The 16,217-nt window shown below is 36.6% G+C and overlaps 1 protein-coding gene across 5 annotated transcripts in view; it reads left to right on the top strand.

The window, feature by feature from the left end:
• Positions 1–16,217, top strand: part of ARL15 (ARF like GTPase 15) — a 401,393-nt gene that overhangs the window by 154,253 nt on the left and 230,923 nt on the right. For all 5 annotated transcript variants that reach the window (XR_011506481.1, XM_014860326.3, XM_044771486.2 and 2 more), the window contains one exon: positions 5,845–5,904. Coding sequence is in view for 4 of the 5 variants with exons in the window: in XM_014860326.3 (XP_014715812.1) it covers positions 5,845–5,904 (60 nt within the window). In the remaining variant the exon portion in view is untranslated. The remainder of the gene's footprint in view (positions 1–5,844; positions 5,905–16,217) is intronic.

The following is a 16,217-nucleotide window of genomic DNA, read 5'->3' on the forward strand; positions in this document are numbered from 1 at the left end:
CTTCAGCAATCTTTTACCTTTGACATACTTTAAAAAGATACTTAAATTGTCAAAACTCAAAGGGCCAAGAAATGCTCCAGAGAACAGCAGGTCCTGCTGGTAGAGAAAGAATAATTGGGTAGCTTGTATCTTGGTCTAGAAACAAAAATGAACCCTGTCCAGAGGGAATTCTTTGACTGTGTATGCACAAGGAATTTGTTGATAAAAGGGGTTGTTAACCTGTATATTACACAAGTATCACTTTTTTTCTTTTTAAACCAGAGGAATGGAGTCTAACAGCTCAGGGTAATATATTGATGTAACATGGAGAACAACCCAGAGAAAACTGAACACGTGGAATTGAAAAAGGTTGAAAATATCTTCTAGGGTTATATATTACTGCGCTTGAAAAGTTGTCAAGTAGTATGTCATTGAGTTAAAATAGAAAGAGATCAATGATACTTTGAAAGAAATAGAGGAAAAGTTCATGAAAATTTGAATGAGGTATTTAATAACTTTAGTATTAGCTGCATATGTGTTAAGTCAACAAGAGAAACACGTTAGAAAGTCAGGTTTTGGTATCAGCTAAAGGATTGTGTTTTATAAACACCAGTAGATTAAATTTCCTCTTATGATGTTGAAATCATATTTAGAAGAATTTCACTAGACTATTGTCCAAACATCACAAAACTACCATGGCATAAATCATGCCCTTGGTCCAGGTTGAGGCCACCAGATCTGTGGAATGTCTTTCCCTGCAGCGGTTCTTAGAGTGACCCAGGGATTTCAGAAGCACACACCAAGTGTCTCTGTGCGTGTGTTCAGGCGTGTGTGTGTGTGTTAGAGGGGTGGAGGGAAAGTTGGTGTGTAGGTCCAAGGAAAATACTAATGTGTTCCACACAATGAATAAAAATAGACTAGCCTCCCTCCCCAAACTAATTTTGTTATAATTCCAGGGATGCTTTCCCTGCATAAAAAATTTCAAATCCATCTCTCTTGTATCACAGATTTTGTTGGATTTAAGGACTAAAAGACAAAAACTGAAAGTCTACGCAAAAAATTATTTCCCCAAAGAGTTACTAAGTCATATATTTATTAAAATTTGTGGGGTTAAATCTTAGGGGAGGTTTCAGTCTTACTAATAGAGCTTAGATAGGCCAGGAAAAAATGACTGCGTAACTTAGGCTTCAGCCATCAAATTGTTTGAATGGAGTCTGGGGAGACCTACCCATGAGGCCTTCAGCCAAATACTAGAGGCCATTGATGACTGACTCAGTTGTTACTGTTATTTCCTCCTCCTTGTTTAATATAAATAATAGAATCCTAATGTTAGAGGAAACTTTAAGGAGCTAATCTAGTCCACTCATTTTGCAAATAAGGGATGCAAGGTCAAGAGAAAAAGTGGCTGGTGAGCTGAGAGCTGTGGCTAGGGTTTCTAGACAGTGCTGTTGTCACATCAGCACACTGACTTCCTGTGGACAGCATCAGAGGATGCTTATTTTGTAAAGAAGCAACAGAGTGAGCATACTGTTCTGGCTGACTCAGTTGGCCATTTTTCGTCCCCTCCTAAATTCCTGGTTTTATTAATAATGTCTATAAAAAAGCACTTTCTAAACTCATTGTATTATTTTTATTCCATTAATAAGAAAGCAGTGTAGTATAAACCTGAGAACACTTATTTTGGTTCTTTGTGTTGGAATATTTATATAGGAGGGAAAATAAATTAGTGGGTTTAGTAGGAGATATGTACATTTTTCCAATCAGCTCCATCAGTATTTAGACTCAAAATAGGAGAAAATAGTATGAATCTATCAGCTTGTTGGTTTAGGGAGGAGGTGCCATAATGTAGAGCTCTGATGGACTCTGGTGACGAGACCTGGGTTCAGGTTTTGAATATAGCACTTAGTAGTTTTGGTAAGATACTTAACCCCTCTAGGCTTCCCTTTCCTCCTGGGATGGTAGTACTGACATTATCTTTAGGCTTGTTTTGACAGCTAAATTAGGAAATAAAAATAAACCCTTAGCACAGATCTTTAAACAAATATTGACATCCTCTTATGTGCCTAGCACTAGCATACAGGATACACTGTACTGTTTTTCCATTATGGATCCTTATAGTCTAGCTGGGGAACAGACATAAAAAAAGGAAACTAATGTGTAATTACAGCTGTGAAAATCACGTGGGAGAAGTACTGAGTGCTGGAAGAATATGGATCTGAAAAAATCAGCGTATTTCAGGAACACCAGAGAAAGCTTGGCTGACGAGGTGAAGTTGAAACACCACCTGAAGGATAAAGAGTTTGTCAGAAGTGCACAGAACTCTTATGGAGTAGTATGGAGCAAAAGCCCTGAGACGGAAGGAACATAGCTTGTTTTAGGAACTACGAGTATAAATGGGCGGGGGAGAAGGTACAAAATAAGCCTGAAGGAGAGATCACTAGGGTCTTGTTAGGTCTTATGGACGATACCTGAGTAGGGAGAAGCTATCAGAAGGTTTTGTCTAGGGGAGTGATGTGGACAGATGTGCATTTCAGGAAGATCACTTCTGCTGATGTGTGCAGATGATTGAGGAGGCCGGTAACAGCTGCGAAGTGTTTAGTTAGGAGGCTCTTGCAGTTGTCCGGATGGTGGTGGTGGTGGCTCGACTGGAGTTGTGCCAAAAGGATGGAGAGAAGTGGGCATAGTTGAGAACTGTTTAGCAGATGGAACTGACCAGCTTTGGTGATTGATTGGTTTTGGGAGAGAGGAAAAGGAAGTGCTAAGGAAGACTCCAAATATTTAGTCCTTAGAAGTCCTCGATAAATGTTTGGTTTTGGTTGCTACTACAACAACGCTTGTGTTTACCACTGCTATCATTATGTATCAGGGCTTGAGGCCACGCGTGATTTGGACTGGGAGAAATTTAAAGCATCCAGTGGTTATTTGGTGACCATTAGTGTTCTCGATTTTTAACTTCATTTATTTAAAAAAATGCTTTATAGCACTGAGTACCATCTATTCTCGTTTACAGTGAGGAAACTGAGGCACAAAGGAATTAACTAACTTGCTTAAAGTCCAACAGTTAATAAATAGTAGAGCCAGAATCTGAACCCAGACATTCTTGCTCTAGAGCCCATGCTATCTACTGTTTTTTATTTCTCAAAGTAACCCTTTGAGAAAGATATTTTGATGGTTTGACCTTTATATCCATACTAAATATGATACTAATTTCACCACTTGACCTCATCCAGCCCAACGTAAGGAAATAAAATATAGTTGATCTGATTAGTTGCCCTTCCTGATTGCCTTTCTGGTGAACTGAAAACATGGCTTTAAATTTTAATTCTTTTAATCCTTGCAAACATTTAGAATGATTCAAATAGGAAAATCTTGTTTCTTTTCCATGAATAGTATATTTTCTTATTTTCTAGACTGATTATCCAGTCTTCATCCTCTGAACATTCATTACCACAGCTATACTGTAAAAATAATATGAAGACAGCAAAATGGAAGACTTGTATATACCTTTGCAGTATAAATCTAGCCACACATGTTCTATTTGGAGAGAAAACATTTATGAGTACTCTGCAGAAACATTTATATGCCTATAAATAACATTGCTAGGTTACGTTGCTTACCGTGAACATTTGAGGACATTTTTGTAGTCAATTTATTATGATGTCTGTGCAAGGATTAAAGATAGTAACAATGATATAATCTGCCTGTTGGATTAATAAATTTCAAAGGTTGTATTTTGCATATGGGCGCAGCAATTTCTGGAAGGATATTACTTCCCTTTGGATGCCTGCATATTGTCAGCTTTTAGGAATCAAAGTAGATTAAACATTGCTATTGTGCTCCATAACTGTGTCTTTTTCAAAGTTGGGGCCTGTCTCATTTCTCTGGAAAATCCATACTTGAGTTATCCTGAAAATAACCACTCATAGACTTTTTATCATTTGCATATGGCTTTTCGTTTTTGGGATTTCACAATCATTGACTTTTAATCCATCTAACACCGCTGTGAGGGAGGTAGATACAGTCGAGCATCCAAGTCTCCTGCAGGCAAATCTCGGTGCCAGCAGGAGTACTGTGATTGGCGCTGACTTTCCTTAATGTCCCAGAGGCCAGACACCTGGAGAGGCTTTCCACCAGGCAGAGGTAGATGCCAGTGTTTCAGCCACATGAGGCTGCCTCCTCACTCCTCCTGCAATTTTCCTAAGTTTCAGTGATGGCCTGCACCATTAACCATAACACTGTACCAACTGTGTCATTCTGCATTAAACCCACACAGGAAGGGTATGTTTGGGAAGATTCTTAGAGAGCCAAATAAACATTTACCGTCTGTACAAAAAATTTCAACTGTTCACACTTCCATCACTCCAACAAAGGTACTTCTTATTCAATGGTAACATTTTTAGGTCCAAATAAGTACTTAGATTAGTAAATGGACACCCCGGCTGTCTGTCTTAGGAGTTTATTCGGGCAGTGAGTAATATATTCAAAAGGTATGTACACCTGATGATTAAATCATCAATACAGCATCAGTGAAATATAATGCCAGCAATCATGTATTGTGTGCTTATTGGTACCAGGTACTATGATAAGCCTACTACATACATTATCCCATCCTTACAACAAACCCGTGAGGTAGGTCCTATAGTTCTCGTTTTACAGATGACAAAGCTGGTAGGTTGCCCACAGCCACAGAGTTATTGAAACCTAATTCTGTCTAACTCAAAAGTCACTTTTTAGCCATTACACTGTTAAATTACATATTTATTTCCTTTTTTATAAAATAAAGCAAAACCCTGTAAAAGAATTGTGCTTTTTCACGTCTTTCTTTATATCTTTTTACCTTTCCGAGCACTTATCGTACCTTGCTTCCAATGAAAAGTGTTTCTGTGTCTTCTCTTTAACTCTGTTGATAATTTCTTGAAAAAGGGACTGTGTTTAATTTATTTCATAAGTGCATATTAAGCAACGTTTAAGACCTTGACTTAATCGGATGCTCAGAAATGACTGAATAAATTAACTTGTAAAAATTAGTGGGACTTTTAATAGAAAAAGAAGTATTTAGTGAAACTTTCGAATGAAACAAAAGAATCTCTCTTCTGTTTAAGACTTCCAGATCCCAGTTCTCCCAAGAGTCATTGCTAGTTCCAGTTTCTTGTGGATTCTTTCAGAAATAATTATTGCATATATATTTGTGTGTGTGTCGGGGGGGGGTCTATGCACACTCACATATGTTGCAACTGATATGCTTTTATCCTAAAACCTATGATAAAACTACACTCTGAATATATTTTTTATATTAGAAATCATTGATTGCATGTATTATAAAATGTTAGCCTATGCGTAGATGGATAATTGTGATTGCACTTTTAAGAAAAATGTATATGTGGCATTAACCATGTCTGTAAAAGAAAACACTAAAATAAATACTAAGTAATTCTAATATAAGATGGTTCTAAGTTACCTTAATCTCGAGGGTTGCTGAGTTATAATGTGGGAGAAAATTAACTTCAGGAATTAGATGCAAAAGTCCTGGTAGGTTTAATATTTTCTTTGAAGTTTCTCTGTGCTTCCAAATGTGTTTGTTACAACTGATAAAAATTTACAAAGTCACATTATATATTTAATTAAAGAATAAGGCAATATTTTGAAGAAAAGGGTTATATTTTGCTATAATAGATAACTATGTTTTGAAAAATGATTGAGGATAATATTGGGTTATCAATTTATCTTGGAAATTATGTGTTGCTTGTGTAAATATGAGCTATGAAAAGTAACTCTTAATCTGCCCAGAAAAGAGGGTTTGAGCATCTTATGCATTTTTAAAAGTTAAGTTGCTAATTCTTTTGTGTTTTTGTTTTCTAATTTTAGGTTTTAGTATAAAAGCAGTGCCATTCCAGAATGCCATCTTGAATATAAAAGAACTTGGAGGTATAACATTTAAAATCATTTCTATGTCCAGCTTTAACTTTACTAATTCTGTGTTAATGGGTTACATGTAATTAAAACATAATTTACTATTCTAGTAGGTGATTCATTTTTACCCTTTCTCTTGATAATACGTTTCCTAGAAATATTTCTTTCTTTTTCCATGTTTTAAAGGCTGTTGAAGAGTTCTAAGTTATAAACTTTGTTTTCTTTTATTTGAGTTAGAGAATTGTAGTACTGGTGCCATTTCATACACTATATTCTTTGGTTTTACTTGCTCAAAAATTTATTCTTGAATGAAAAATATGAAGAGAATTTTAATATAATCATAGAGAAATAAGCTATACCTTACGCAGGGCAAAGAGCAGTGTTTCAGAATAGTTTGCATTTGTACTGCAGGTTTTACTGCATTAGATCTTTTTAGAATGTATTTGTTCCGATAATAAATCTTTGCCAATGGATTCTTTGCTGGTCAAGCACATTTATTGGATAGGCTGTACCCCAAACTATACATCACTCAGTCTTTCATTACACTCTCTGTCTGGGATTTTTTGGTTGTGTTCTATGTCAGTCAGGCTCTTAACCCATGTAAATAGGTTAACAAAGAAATCAGTCAATTCAGTGAACCTACTAAATTCTCTAATGGCACAGGAAAATGGTAAGTGCTCTGGAGTTCAGTATAATATTGGTGAGTTTAATGACTTAGAAGAAACTTCTCTTCCATCTCTTTAATCACTTTGTGTTATCGACCTTACCCTGTTTTTTTTTAGCTCATTCTAACTGTGACCTATTTGTAACTTGATGAAATTGAAACACAAACTTTATGCCATTTTAATAGTGTTTGATGCCTTCTTATTTTTATCGCATAATGTGCTAGCGGTCTTTTCAGGTGTTTGTTATAGAGAACTGTATCTAACACAAATTTACTTCTGTTAGTCTGCTTTATAGCTCCCTTTGACTTTTATAGCATTAATATTAATCATTAATCATTAATATTAAAATTAATCAACCATGGTTGATAAATTCTGATTTTCCTTTAACACATTTGGTTTTGTCATTTTGACTACAAAAATAAAACATGAAGCTTCTTGTAATAGAATAATTTTTCTATGTAAAAATTGTAAAAGACTATGTTCTTTTAGGTTGACTATGTTAATATTACTTTGTGGTTTCAGGTGACTCTCTGCTTCTTGGTGACCATAGTTAGAGTCAGAGAACATTTTGTGAAAGTCCATGGAATCAAAATGTGTGGTTTGAAAATTCTATTGATTTTAAACATGGATGATACTTAGTAAGTATTTTATTACTAGACTAGACAAAACTTTTATTGAACATCCTCCAGGTGTAAGAAACTGTTGATTAATTGATAAGGCATTTAGTATAGATGTTTAGTTGGATGATGTAAATAATGAATGTATGTGGACACTTAAAGTGAACACTTCAAGGGATTTTTATAGCCTTGACTTTGTACCATTGAGATTCAGTACAATAAAAGATCAAATTAGAGGATGGGGTATAGGGTGAGAATCCATCTGTTCCCAAGCAAGGTTTAATTTTACTGAAAAATTGTGCCCTGACAATTGCTGAAATGGAAATTACAATGGAGAAGATACCATAGGGTTTGGTGGTAATATTTTAGTTCACGCCTACTGTGTGATGAGGTTGAGACCTAGGTGAAAGATACAGCTTCTGGGACTGGGACAGGTACTTTAGTTCCAGGCTAATGATGTGTGGTTTTTGGCATGTGGTATTCTACTCCCTCAATTTTAATAGTTCTGTTTTCAGTTGAGAGACAGTCTCAAGGAGAAGGTGATTTTCTAAGTGAAATCGAATTGTGCATCCTGTTTCGCATGCTCAGAGGCAAGCAAGGGAGGGAGTTCATCCCTTGATTCCTTTATTTAACACTAATTCACTAATTCCTTCATTTAACAAATAGTTTTTGAGGGCCTGCTCTGCCTAAAATAGGACTGGGCGCTAGGATATGTTTCACACAAGAATGCCTGAAAAGGAGGCTAACACATGTAAAGAGTGTAGCTTTTCTAGGATTTGGAGTCTATCTTACATACCAAGAAGCTCATTCCAATATAAGGCATATGGCATTTAGGGAGAATTATGATCTACTGAAATCAAGTTGTTTGGGAGCACGTTGCTTGGCGGAGAATTTCTAAGTTCAGGAGGAAAGAGTTGAGTGTTGGAGGATCAATGTGTGAAGATATGAAACCTTTATTCACCTGTAGAGGGTTGCTCAGAAGACAGGTTAATCAGAGTTCAGTTGAGTTGTCAATCCAGGGAAAAATTCTGGAATCAAAGGAGAAACTCAAGAAGATAGGTATAAAGATAATAGATATTGACAGCCACAACATGGTGGAAGTGTGGGATGCTCAGATTATTCTGCTTATCCTGGGCCATCAGGAGTAATTCAGGAGATCAGCATGGCCCTCCTTCTCCACTAACTCCTTCTGGTACCCATTTCAGATAGTTCTAAGGCTCTCCATCACACCGCCTCTCAACCGTAAGTTAAATTTCTCACTTCTTCAAAATCAAAAGAGGCGTGAACTTATGATCCTTATCTAGTAAGAAGGAATGGTATGGAATGAAATAACAATGACCAATGGAGTTAAATTAAGTGAAAATCACTTTGGGAGATCTTAATAACAAACTTTATGTGTGTTAAAGTGATAGATGTCTCTGTGTGTGTGTATGTGTGTGTATATATATATAATTTACTTGTATAACATATATACATATATAATTCTATGTTCTTATCAATTTTATTTTTTATGAAGGTGTTTCCTACATCTTTCACCTAAAAATTCCTGTAATTCTCATTCACATCAATTTTTCGCACATGGTCTTTCCCTACCTTTCATGCAATCATTCTAGCACAATCAATTGTGTGTCAGGCGTGATTCTAGGAGCAGGGAATAAACAATACTTAAAACACATCCTCTGTATTCAAGGAACTCATGGTTCAGTGATGGAGACATTCATGTAAACAAATATTTGAAATTAATGAAATGTTTGAAAATAATGAAATTAAGGGGGAAAAAATACATACAAGGTAAGGGATGACACAAAGATAAACATAATGAGTCCAGCCTGATGGTATGACAGGTGAGTTCTGTTTTCACTATTTTGAGAATGACTTGTTCTCCTTAACTTACTCATCACACTCACCAGGCTGCCCTGATTATGTGAAATTGGAACTCTAAATTTTCTTCTATTTTTTCCCCCATTCCCATTTCTCTCCCCTCACACATTCTCATCTAATCTTTGCAACTTTGTGCCTAGAGAGTAGATGCTGTTATTATCTCATGAACAATGAGACACAAGACACCTAGACACAGAAGTATCGAGTGACTTGATGAAGGTTATTTGGAGAAGTGGAAGTCAATCTGAGTGCTTGCACTGTATACAGAACATTTTATCCAGTGGCTGGCACAAGAGATGTGCTCCCACGTGTTATCTGCTGTTGCTTTTATCATTATTGTATGCACAATTTAGAGTCTTCTCATGTTGGTATGATTTTCATTAACACTGTATTGATAAAACATGAACGCCTTGTTCTCAGCGCAAAAACTTTTATAGGACTTAATCTCTAATTATCGCAGCCACTTTTGTCATTTATTTTGTATCTCTTACTCTGTTTATTTAGAGGCCTTTCAAGTCAAAATCTTGTTCAGTTATGGTTCTTACCCCAGTGCTGTAGTCATGCTTCCCTCCTCTGATTTCTTCAAGACTGCATTCTGAATCAGTCTCACCTCAACTTCCCAAACTATCTAGAATCTTCCACAAACATATCGTTTTCATGTTCTTTTATTCTTTCTAATTCATTGATTCAACAAATATTTACTGAGTACGTATTCTGTGCCCAGGCTGGGTTCTAGAAAGTGGTGGTGCTTAGATTTCAGGACAAGCCCAGTGCCCTCACAGACTGGACATGAGGGGAGACTCTCGTTGTGTACTTAACTTCTCTCCTTGATTAAAGCCAAATATTACTTCTTATAGGCCTAGAACAAATTTCTAGGTTAATCCCTTCTGTTCTTGAAGGGACTTTTTAATACCATCCAGCGAGGCTGAGTATGAATTCTGAACCCTGCAAAGGACGTTCTGTAGTATTGCTTGGTGAGCTTTTTTTTCCTGTATACTCTTTGATTTGGAAAGTTTCTCCTGAAACTTATCTAAATCCTTTCTCTTTTAGTTTTAATTAATTACTTTTACTTTTAAGATACCTGGCAGGATCCTGCATAGACAGAAAGATAAATCTTTCAAAGAGTTTTCCTTCCTCCCAGTGACTTATTTCAAAGCCCAGCCATTCTCTGTGCTTCTAGGCAAGTCCACTTTCCTGTATCTCTGTTTTCTCAGCTGTAAAGTGTAGTAACAATAGCTTCTACATCATATAATTCTTGTGAGGACTAAATTAGTTAATGTAGGTCAGGTTGTTAGAGATTGCCTGGCCCATAGCTAACATTTTGGGAAGATTCATGTATTATAATTATACCCTTACTCTTTCACACCCCCCTAAAAAACACCTCTCCGTAAAGGCTTTTTCCCAAGGTCTCTAAAAGTAACACAAATCATGTATTGATAGCTTTTTCTCTTTGTGGTCATGCCTCTCTCCCTCACAGCCAAGGTGATCTTGCTCTTCGTTGTGTTATACCTGTTTAAACTGAAAACTTGCTGGGAAGGGCCCTCGCTGGAGCCTTGTGGCTAACTGCTTAGCAAATGTTTTGGCACGACACCTGCATCAACATTGAAGGTTCTTGTCCCTCCCTACCTTCTTGCCTTTCCTTCTCTTTTCGGGTTCCACCTGAAAAATGTCTTCTGTCTATCATAGTGCCTCTTAATTGCTTTCATTCTGTCTGACTTCTGTATTTGAACCACATTACTAAGGTAAGTGAAGCATCTGGCACTTAGCTGAGTTGAAAGCCGTGGTCACACAGCAGTGACATCACAACTCTGATAATTTTTCATTTTAGAAATTTCCAGTTCTTGAGTCTACAAACAGATTTTTATGCAATCTTGGATGTTTTTCTCTTGATTTTGAAATTTCGTTTGCAAATTGATAGAATCCAGAGAGGAAAATTTTACTTTTTAGCATGTTTGGATTGTTAGCATTTATTGATAAGCATCCAGACATCATAATATTCCCTTTTCTTTTCCTAACTGAATTCTGGAAGCATGATGGGTTTTGTCAAATGACTTGTTTTCCTCCTCTAATATTCTAATGAGTTATGTCTGAGTTTTTCCCCCACCCCCTATCCCAGCCACCATTCCCACTCAGTATACTTTTTGGCACTTTTCTCTCCCATTTGACACTGGGAAAGGCAAAGAAAAGCTAAAAAGCAGTTCGCTGTCTTTTGTGCTTCAGTGTTCATCGCTGCTGCTTGTCAATCAAAAGGAAAGTTCATGAAGATTTTTGTTTGCGCTTAATTTTTTCCTCTAAAGAAAAGACAACTTTTCTTTTTCAGAAGGCGGTGAGAGTAGTGTGGACAGTGCAAATTGTGTTCATTTACCCATTTCCTTCAGCCCGTGCAATAGTGATTGAATGATTTTTGAGGATTGTCAGCTAAGCCATTTTTTTAAAGGTTGCTTCTTTCAGCAGCCAAGCTGTTATATGAAACAGATGTTGACTCTGTCCTGTTCCTTTGTGTGCCTGGAGGAAAACGCCTCCTCCTCCTAGTGAAAGGTGCTGTTTCTTTGTATCCTGCTAGTTATCTTCGGGTGCTGTTAATCTGTCCAGTTATTTGCATTTCTTAATTTCTCCAGAAACTGTACAGGGCACACTACTTGACAGGCAACCCAGGGGCCACTGCGGCCTGCTCCTTTTAATTTCTGCTTTTTGTACCCAGGCCATTTGATGTCTTTCACTAAAATGAAGCTTTCTTCCTTCAGAATCTTTTATGAAAACTTATTTCAGAGGGAAGGCTAACTCTTTAATTTTTATCTGATACGTTCTTACAGTCCTAAGTATATTATGATTATTCCCTCCATATCCTCACTACTACCTCCTATTAAAAAATTCACTGTACTCACTGGCTCTGAGAGTCACACTATACAACAAAGACGGAGGAGGAATCAAGACGATATAAACCAGTAAATTAGTTGTATATTGGAAAAAGCAACACTATAGGCAGACAGGCTTGAAGAGGTTATTATGGCCACATTGCTTTAAGGGGACAGTGGAGTTGCCTAGATTTGTTGCGAGTATAGGAGAGAGCAGCTTGTCATTTGAGAACTGTTTTAGACATCTCCAAACATGAGTTTCTGTGGGAGAGGTGGCAAGAAAACATGACCCTGGCTGGCAAAGGAAAGTGACAGTACAGAGCAGGGGCCCAAGTAAGGCCATGTCCAGAGAATACCTTATGACTGTGCCATGAGCTCAATTACTGTCAGCTACACACAAGCAAACATGCATTTTCTGCATCTGTTGTATATTTATAGGGAAAAAATGTGATTCAGCAAGTAGAGTGTCCCTCTCTGCATTTGAACTTCTTGTTGTTGTTTTCTTATCTGTAAAATGTAAGTTTTAATAAATCATCACTATTTATTTCCCAAGGGATTGGGCTGGAAAAGAAAAGTTAAATTGCCTAAGGATCCTCAAGAGAGATGCTTTAAGAATAAATGGTGATATTTCCACTAATTCTCTTTTTATAGTTGTGGATCCAGTGTGATATGTAATATTGAGTGATAGAAACTTCTTGATATAGAATTGTTTCCTTATCTAGGAAAAGAACCAGGACTTTCTGGAATGGGAACAGCCAGTTAACTCCTGGCTCTCTGAGCTGTGTACTTTCTCACTTAAGCTTAGGCTATACTAGGGGAAATGATATTGGTATAAAGCCAAGTCACTTGGATGTGAGTTAAAAGGCCACAGCTATCTGAATTGGTTGAACAGGATCCCAGGGTGGTGGTGTTCAAGCGTTTTTTACACTTGCTAAGGGAAAACTGAGCCAAACAGTCAGCACAGCCAAATAAATGTATCTAGGGGCCCAGAAGTCTGTTACTGGCTGATGTAGACCTGACCTTAATTTTTGTTTTCTTCTGGAGAAGTGCCCTAGGAAATTTTTTTAAATCTGTCTTCTCAGTGATAGTTTAGTATAGCACATAACAATCTGCTTCTTCTAAGACTATGTATACATATAGAATGTTCTAGAAACTAGTTTCCTGGCCTTTTGACCCTGCCTTGGCAATAGGGATCTCATTTGCCTCTGAGGTTGCTGCCTCACCACTGTTTCCTTTTTAGGGGCAATAGGGTTATTTCATATCTTCCAATTCTACCAAACTTCCTCACAGAACATTTGTGTTGGTTTCTTAGCTTAACTTCTTATCCCTCACAAGGGAATAGGTATTTCTGTTTTTCCCAGGGGTTGCCATAATAGCAACTAATTTTCATTGTGTATTTGGTTTCAGTATGGTATTGCAGCAACAGCATTGGAAGTCAAGAGATCAGTATTTTTCTCTGACAAAACAAGCCATGGGACATTGGGCAAGGCACTTAACTTTTCCAAGGTTGCTTTCTTTTCTAACAGCTGAGGATGCTGATAAGTGTTCTCCTGTTTGGTATAACATAACTAGTTTATTTTTTATCTTGAAATTCATAGTATCTACTTTGCTTTGGCCCCAAGGAACCATAGAGCCCTAACAACCATGCAGGATTATAATGCATTATTTTCTCTAGTTTCCTTTAGTCCAGACTTCCTCAATTGTTTATTTTTACTTTTTCGTACAGTAGACATTTAGATAAATCTCAAAGTTTTCTTCTGCGTGTGTAGTGTGAGGCAGGCTAGACATACATAAAATAACGAAAAACTAATACTAACTTAACAAAGCTGCTATCACTGTGCTGTTTACTTTGAGAAGCATTACGGTCTGGTGTGGGATTGCATACAACAGGATTGAGTACGAGGTGCAATTAGGATCACATAGAAAGGACAAAGGAGACATCACAGAAGAAAAGACAGTCTAGGAAAAGGAACAGATCGACAAAAGTCATGGAGGAAACAGTGGGCTTGGTGACCTTCCACTCTCTTGGGAGGTGACAGTGAGAGGTGACGTCAGTCTTGTCCTATCTGTAAACTTTGAGCTGAACAAAATAGAACTGGTTAGGTTTGTTTTGAGGTGTCACAAATTTGTTGCTTTTAATTTCTTAAGGTCCAAAGTATTGTCAAAAGGCTCTGTTGAAGATGCTTGATTATTTTGATTTTGAAATTCACTGATGCTTATGGCATCATTGCAAGAGGTAATAATGTGAAGAATTTGTCATATAAAGTTAATTATCATTTTTTAATACAAGTATGTTAAGCTCTTCTGATTGAAAATTGAAGGTCTATTTTTTTAAATGTGTCTATTCTCCTTCCCTTGCCAAAATGTCACGAAATGACAAAAATATCAGAAAACAAAAAATAATAAATTAAATCCATAACAAAGATAGATTTAAATCTATAACAAAGAAAGGAAAGCAAGACAAAGCTTGAAGTACAGACAATGGAAACATGAAATAGAAGGGGAATTCATCAGGATTATTTATCAGAGAGCTTCTCAGAGTTATTAATTAGGGCTTTACATTTGGAGCTGTGCCTTTATTTTTCTTCTCTCCTTGTGTTAAGTAGGGGTAGCAGCTGTGTTTACTCACAAACTAAATCTTTGAATGTGGGTGCTAGACGCAGAGAGGTAAGGCAATGCCCCAGTAATGTACTGACTGCCAGGTGGGTTCGAAAGCCCACACACACAGGAGATAAGCCACTTGTCTGTCCCTATTAATCACTGGAGATAGGCAATGGTAAACAAAAGAACTGGCAAACACAGATTCTCAAACAAAAGATAAGCATATAATCATGACATGCCATAATATGAGGAAAATCAACACCATGAAAGAAAGACACCCGATCAGAAGTCAGAAGAAAAAATATCCAAGGACCTAGAGGTAATAGGATGATCAGAAGAAGACATTTATAGACATGTAGGAAGGTTTGATATTCATGAAAAAGAATCTAACAGAGACCTTGGGAAATTAAAATTTTACTAAATTTCAAATGAAAATGTCAGTTGACACAACTCAGATGTAAGTCAGTGAAGCTAAGGATCAAGCTAGGGAATTTTCTCAGAATGCCTTGCAAAAGGAATACTTTTGAAATGTGAGAGAAAATTTAAGAGACATAGGGAATAGTTACAGAAGTCCCAACATCCCTCTAAGACGAACTCTGAAAGGAGAATAAAAAGAAACCAGAAAGAATAAAATAGTCAAAGAAATAATAGAAAAAGAGCTTTAAATATGAAAAAAAAGAATATTCAGATTTAATGAGCCCTCTGAGTGCCAAGAAAAAAATCCTATACTTAGACATATTTTGAAGAAAAACAAACCATTAATTATAATCACAGAAACATACACAATAAATAGCATTATTTCTGATTTCAACATGGAAGATCGCAGAGTCAGGTAAAGAGAAAGAAGCGTGAAAGCATATTCTTTTTCTTATGTAAAGTATAGATTGTAAAAAAAAAAAAAATTGAGATTTCAATATGTATCTTTAAAAATTAGGGGTAAAATTCCAAAAAGTTGAAGACAAAACACTTCCTAACACATTTTACAAGGTCCATGTCACCCTAATCCCAAAGCTGGACAAGGACAACACAAAAAAGGAAAATTAAAGGCCAATATCGCTGATGAACATAGATGCAAAACTCCTCAATGAAATACTGGCAAACCAAATGTAGCAGTACATTAAAAGGATCATGCACCATGATCAAGCAGGATCTATAACCAGGAGGCAGGGATGGTTCAACATCTGCAAATCAATCAATGTGATATACCACATTAACAAAATGAGGAATAAAAACCACATGATTATCTCAACAGATGCAGAGAAAGTATTTAACAAGATCCAACATCCATTTATGATAAAAACCTAGCATAAAATGGGTACAGAAGGAAAGTATCTCAACATAATAAAGGCCATATGACATACCCACAGCCAACATACTCAATGGTCAAAAACTGAAAGCCATCCTTTTGATAACAGGAATAAGATAAGGGTCTCCACTCTCATTCAACATAGTACTGGAGGTTTTGGCCAAAGCAATTAGGTAAGAGAAAGAAAGAAAAGGTATCTAAACAGGCAGTGAAGAAGTGAAACTCTCACTGTTTGCAGACAACCTGATTTCATATATAGAAAACCCTAAAGAATCCATTGCAAAACTATTAGAAATAATCAACAACTATAGCAAAGTTGCAGGGTACAAAATCAACTTACAAAAAGTTGCATTTCTACACTCTAATAACAAACTAACAGAAAGAGAACTCAAGAGTACAATCC

This window comes from Equus asinus, chromosome 10, assembly GCF_041296235.1.
Source record: "Equus asinus isolate D_3611 breed Donkey chromosome 10, EquAss-T2T_v2, whole genome shotgun sequence".
NCBI lineage: Eukaryota > Metazoa > Chordata > Mammalia > Perissodactyla > Equidae > Equus > Equus asinus.